This window comes from Miscanthus floridulus, chromosome 1, assembly GCF_019320115.1.
Source record: "Miscanthus floridulus cultivar M001 chromosome 1, ASM1932011v1, whole genome shotgun sequence".
NCBI lineage: Eukaryota > Viridiplantae > Streptophyta > Magnoliopsida > Poales > Poaceae > Miscanthus > Miscanthus floridulus.
In genome coordinates this window covers 16,529,649-16,536,039 of record NC_089580.1, presented here as the reverse complement: position 1 = coordinate 16,536,039, position 6,391 = coordinate 16,529,649, and the positions used below count along the sequence as shown (strand labels likewise).

General features: G+C 40.7%; 1 protein-coding gene across 1 annotated transcript; it reads right to left on the bottom strand.

Annotated features, from left to right (window-relative positions):
• Positions 1 to 221: 221 nt before the first annotated feature.
• Positions 222 to 4,520, bottom strand: LOC136474322 (uncharacterized membrane protein At4g09580-like). The gene is made up of 4 exons (XM_066471918.1): positions 4,081 to 4,520; positions 1,749 to 2,019; positions 1,435 to 1,605; positions 222 to 506 (listed from the first exon to the last, which is right to left on the bottom strand). Exons 1-4 carry the CDS (start codon positions 4,338 to 4,340, stop codon positions 375 to 377), a joined length of 834 nt encoding a protein of 277 aa, XP_066328015.1. The 5' UTR covers positions 4,341 to 4,520; the 3' UTR covers positions 222 to 374.
• Between the last annotated feature and the right edge of the window lie 1,871 nt (positions 4,521 to 6,391).

Sequence of the window (6,391 nt, the reverse complement as noted above, 5' to 3'; positions counted from 1 at the left end):
CTTTGCGTTCCTTTCTTTAGAAAGAAAAAAAAAAGATATCATTAGGAATACCCAACCCATTTCTAAAAAAACAGTCCTTTGAGATTAATATAAAGTGCAATACAGAGAGCCATACAACACACCAATAACATAAATTCTCAGTTCAGATAATATAAGCATGCACAGTAGCACGAGTGAACTGACGATGGTGATCAACAATGAACAGGGAGACATGCTGATACAATGATGGCATCATCTGGTATTAGAAAGCATTCAATTTTACATCTCTACGTATAGAATTGAATATGTATACGATATCAAGAAAACAAAAAGAAAGGTGAAAAAAATCCTAATACATTTTGAGCATCTAAAGAAAGTATGAGATGCTCTAGACATCATTCGTATGTTCTCTTCCTTTTCAGGATTGTTGGAACGACAGCAACAGATCCAATAAGGAACAGAACCACTAATGTCTTGAAGTCATACAACTCTCTAACTGACTTCAGATCGCCGAGGGCTCTACCAGCCTGCATGACAATGACACAAAAATTATTAGCAGGAAAATGACTGAAAATGCTCAAAAGCAAGTATAATCAAGGAACAAGACCGTCAGGCTCCAAAGAAAGGTTAGATTCATTATTTCAATGCAATACATTGAGAAGATTGATAAAAGATGTTCACTAGAGTTACAGGGAAGCATAAAGTGGGTGAAGCTCACAGCTCAGGTAGTTTCTAGGTCAAGTAGCCTATTAGCAGTGAAAAAGGTAACTCTTCATTAAGTACAGGCTTAAGAGGTTGCACAGGGATGGGTAGTATGGATAGAGTCTAACAAGGTTCCTACTGGTTAATTGGAATTAACAACAGTTATAGATAAGGAGCCCCTATCCTCACAAAAAGAAGGAGACCCTAGGCCCAGGCACGCGTGATGATGTTTGCTCATACAGCTTCCACTAAACCCAGAAAACTTCAAAGATATGTAATAATTTTGTTAGAGGCTTGAAGCCATCAGCAAGGACATGCTTAGGCAGTTCATGACACATGTTATCTTTCATCTCCATTCATCAAACATCAGCATAAGAACAATGCCATACATTTAGAACCCTAAATAATGACACATATTTGGCACTCTTGATGCTTAAGCACCCAAGTCCATGTTTCAATTGATTTCTTAACAATACAACATGGACATTGGTTGATTAGTGATTCAATAAAAAAATGGCGTACCCAGTGCAGAGAGCTCCCGCTCTGTGCGGGGTCTGGGGAAGGGTGTCAGTGGCAAGCCTTACCCTCGCCTGTGCAATGCGAGGAGACCGCGACTCGAACCCGGGACCTTCCGGTCACAGGCGGTAAGACTCTACCGCTTGCACCAGGCCCGCTCTTCTGATTAATGATTCAATATAATCCAAAAATGAGTCAAACAATCATACCAACTCTGTTGTTAAAGAAGAAGATTACCTTTACAGTAATATAAGATGCTGGAATAAGACCAACTAGTGTTGCTGTGAAGAAAATATGGAAAGGTATGTCAACAATCGGTGACGCCATATTTATGAATGTATTGGGCAAAGTTGGAGTTATTCTCAGAAAAAGCATATAATTCAATAGCTTTTCTCTCCTCTTAGCAATCTGCATCAGAAACAATGGTATTTGTTACATAATAATAGTACATGACTATAGGTCATTTTTTATGAAATAAAGAAACGAACTTTGTGTTGCAGGAAGGATCTCAAGAAAATGTTAACCAACAGAACAGGCATAGCAGAAGATACCTCTGACTGGAAATATCTCAGTTTTTCAGGCCACAACCAACTAACCAAGGGTCTGCCAATCAGCTTGGAGACAAAATAGCAGGACGATCCACCGGCTGTGGCAGTGAAAACTACCAAAATGCCACCTTTAATCACTCCAAAAAGAGCCCCAGCAAGTAATGACATGAATATTGTTCCAGGGATCATGAATGTTTGCATGAAGATGTATATTGAGCAATAACCCAATATAAAATTTGTTTGATAATCTCTCGCGTAAACAGCAAGATTGTCTCTGCAAGTTTATAAAAACTTATTAGCAAACAGCAACAGATGTCTTATTCCCAAACTATATCCACTAATTTCATTCTCACTATACTCTACAAAGATTGCAGACATGAAAATTACTCACTCTGTTCCAAATTTTAAGTCGTTTTGGCTTTCCTAGGTCCATAACTTTTGATATGCACCTAGATACACGCTATGTCTAGATACTATAAAAGCATAAATGACTTCCAATTTTTTCATGTTATTATCCACCAATGGTAACAGAGTGTAAGTCTAGTAGAAAATCAGTTAAAACAAATTGGCTATGTGTTCAGTAACACCTGCGTTAAGATTGAAAATTCTGAGAATTCTATGGTTAATAAACTAGTACAAGTAAAATGTTCAAATAGGAAAATAGCATAGCATCAGATGCACTCAGCTTGTATCTTAGAAGAGGACTGTAATTGAAACGTAGGAGCACACCTCGGCATGCTAGATTTTGGTAAATACTCGCAGTGTCTCTTAGACACCAAATGAAATTGTTAAATTAGCCAAAACAAACAAAATGAGTGTCTGTGTTGTTGTAACAAGAAATGTAAGTAAATAACTGAATGTACTATGGTTTGGTGAGTAGTTCGCTGGTTGTAACAGAAATGCAAGGTCACATCCTAATTCATCAGAACAAATGACCAATTGGTAGTTATAACTAATTTTCAGTGAGTTCTTGTCTTGTTAAATTAGTAACCCAGAACTGAGGGATAGGCGAAACAATCCTACGACTTAGTTGATGGCGACAGAGATCAAATGTCTATTCTGTACTGTGAAAGGTGAGTACAATGCATAATAAAAGGGCGTACCCAGTGCAGAGAGCTCCCGCTCTGTGCGGGGTCTGGGGAAGGGTGTCAGTGGCAAGTCTTACCCTCGCCTGTGAAATGCGAGGAGACCGCGACTCGAACCCAGGACCTTCCGGTCACAGGCGGTAAGACTCTACCGCTTGCACCAGGCCCGCCCTTCGAGTACAATGCATAATAAACAACAAAAATTCAAATTGCTTGAATGTTCAGATTTACATTTAAAATAACTAAGTTAGGTTCAAATATCTATTTACAAGGTTAAATTGTGTTATCTTGATGGAAAACTACAAAATAAACCTAGCTCTTGAATCATATTAGGTCTAGGATCTTATATTAGTGCCAGTAACTTTACAAGATTCAATTTTTTGTATCGAATGCACAACAAAGCATACGCAACTTGTACCGAACTTCAACAAGAGGTATGGATAAAATGAAAATATTTACTTTATCTAACTAAATCGATATGGGTACAGTAGTCCAAAAAAACTGTAAATAATTAATTTGGTACCACACAGCATTGTCCAGTGTTTATATCTATAACTAAGTACTTCTCTAACATGTAGAACCCAACATAAATGTGGGTATCATCTTTCATCTTGTATGGATGATGGTAATGGGGAGCTTTGAAAAATTGACACGCAAGGCCAATATACTTGCAAACTTCCCCTGCTAATTAACCTGAGAAGAATTATAGTGGTACTGAGTACTGACTCCCGAGAGAGAAAATTTACAGCAAGAAAGAAAGCTAGTCGCTGTCCACGACAATTACAGCAAGATCGAAAGCAAGTTGCTGTCCACAACAACTATTGAAATTTGTACATCCAATGAGCGTCTAATCTTGCCTAATTCCTAACGAGGTTTTGACTTAGACAAAGTCTCTCATTGTTGCAGCCACTGCAAGATCAAATACGAAAGCAAGTCTCTTTTGTCCCCTTCCTTGAAATTAGTAACCAATATATCTGATGTTTAAATTTGCATCTACTAAAACATGTCTTGAGTATTATTTGATTACACCGCGTGTTCATCTTTGATGTTGAAGAACAGCCTAGTCCTCAGAAATCGGCATCCGAAATCACACCCAAACTAGCACTAGTGAATCAATAGATACCAAGCTTGTAGTACGCTACGCGTTTCAGATACCCGATTTACACTACGCGTCTCAGATACGCAATAGCTTCGATCCAAATAAAAATCGATCGGGGAAACAACGAGCAAGCGGGCAGAGATATGTTTACTTGAGAAGGCGGACGTCGGCGAGGCTGCGCGGGAGGCGGAGGATCTGCCCGAACTCGCCGCGTGGGGCGGTAAGGAAGACGCAGAAGATCCCGGCGGTGAAGAGCGCGAGCACGGCCGCGAACGCGAAGGCCTCGGACCTCGTCAAAGCCGGGCGCGCCCCTGCGAGCTCCGGCTTGCCCTTCTTAGCGGCAGGAGAGTCGTCGCTGCCGGGGCCGGCGCCGGCGCCCGCCGCCTCGATGTCGCGGCGCGCGAACGGCATGGCAATGCCGGCGACGGCGGCCGCGGCGGCGGGGCGGGGGACGCGACGCGGAGGGAGCGCCTGCTGCTGCTGCTGCTGCTAACGCCGGGGCTACGAGGCATGTCTCGGGGGCGGCCTCATGGGGTGGCGGGCGACGACACCGAACACGAGGTCGGGGGAGGCCGGTGGTGCGGTGCTATGTTCTTTGCCGCGTCGTGTTTTTTGTTCGGCTTTTCTTCGTTTTTTTATTTGGGTTGCCGTGTTTGATCCGGTGCGTCGATTGGTGAGTGTGGGATGTCACTTGACCTTTGACTTATTAAAAGGGCCGGACTTGGGCCGAGTTCTGTCCCGGGCCTTTGGTAACCAGGACTTGGACTCCTACTTATCCAAAAAAAGGACATGGACTCCTAGGCCCACAAGTATATTATTTTCATCTCTATCTTTATCTATAGGAAAAAAAAGTCCATTTTACCTCTCCCAACTATCATGAAAGTCAATTTTCTCCCTCAACTCTAAAACCATAAATAAATAGTTCCTCCCTCATCTCTCAAAACCAGCCACTTGACCTCCATGGCTATTTTCCTTGGTGGTTTTCCTTTTTTTCCTTTTATGTTTATTTTGGCTGAATCTTTAAAAAATCATAGTAAATCATAGAAAAATCATAAAATAAAAAATCCAATTATATTGGACTCCACATGAGTAGATCTACACAGTGAACATGTGATACACTATGCTTTAGCACAAAGTTTTTTTATGTAACTTTAGATTTGTGTTTTTCTGTAATTGGTTCATAAATGTGGTTTTTCTGGTCCAATTGTGGTGAAATTTATATGGTGGACTAATCATTACATGCTTGAGTTGTAGTAAAAATTTCATGCTCATTGAATCATGTATGATTGAGTTATAGATTTATCTAGGTTTATGTTTGTTAAACAGTTTTTAAATAAAATTAAATGTATAACTCAGTAATACATGATCCAATGAGCATGAAATTTTTGTATGGTGGGCTAATCATTACATGCTTGGGTTCTAGCTTTAGATCTAAACTTTTTTGTAATTAATTTATAGCTGCAGTTTCTGTTGTCCAATTATGGTGATTTTTTTACGGTGGGCTAATCATTGAACGCTTAAGATGTTGCAAAAATTTCATACTTATTGGATCATGTATGATCGAGTTATAGTTTTATCTAGATAAATCTATAAGTCAGTCATATATAATCTAATGAGCATGAAATGTTTCCTAAAGCTCAAGTAATCCACCATAAAAATTTCACCATAATTGGACCAGACAAACTGCAGATATAAATAAATTAGAAAAACAGAGATACAAAGTTATAGCAAAAACTTTGTTCAAAAGCATACCATAATTGGATTCTCTATTTTCTGATTTTTCTGTGATTTATTATGATTTTTCAAAGATTCAGCCGAAATATAAACATAAAAGAAAAAAATAAAACCCACCAAGGGAACAACCATGGAGGTCAAGTGTTGAGAGATGAGGGAGGAAGTATTTATGGTTTTAGAGTTGAGGGAGGAAAGACTGACTTTCGCGATAGTTAAGGGAGGGAAAATGGAGTTTTTTCTTATCTAGAGATATACTTGCCACTAATAAACTACATAATTGTCATGGGTTCCAACGGGTAGTGATGAGCAGACACACTGTTACTATCAATTTCACCTAACTTCTTGAGCCACACAATCTATAATCCGCAACATGTTGTAGTGCAATCGCATGATCTTCGGACCGATGTTGTTCGTCGCCACTAGCCTTCGTAGGAGGGTTAGAAGGCTGCTTCTCCCCCCTTGGGTAGGCGGGATGCCAAGGTGATGGAGTGTCGTCGCCCACAGTGAGCGACGATAGCCGTTGGGCAAAGCAGGGATGAGGAAGTTCACAGCGAGACTACCTTTAGGCCTAAAGATGTTGGTTGCCTACCATGCATGATGCATCTTTTACCATGCTGAGCCCTGGCCATGTCAGTGCCACGTCGCCAACCATGCCAACTAGGACCTCCTACCTCGGCGTCATGACCTATGGCGTCGAGACGTGTTACCTCGGCATCATAGGTCACCAC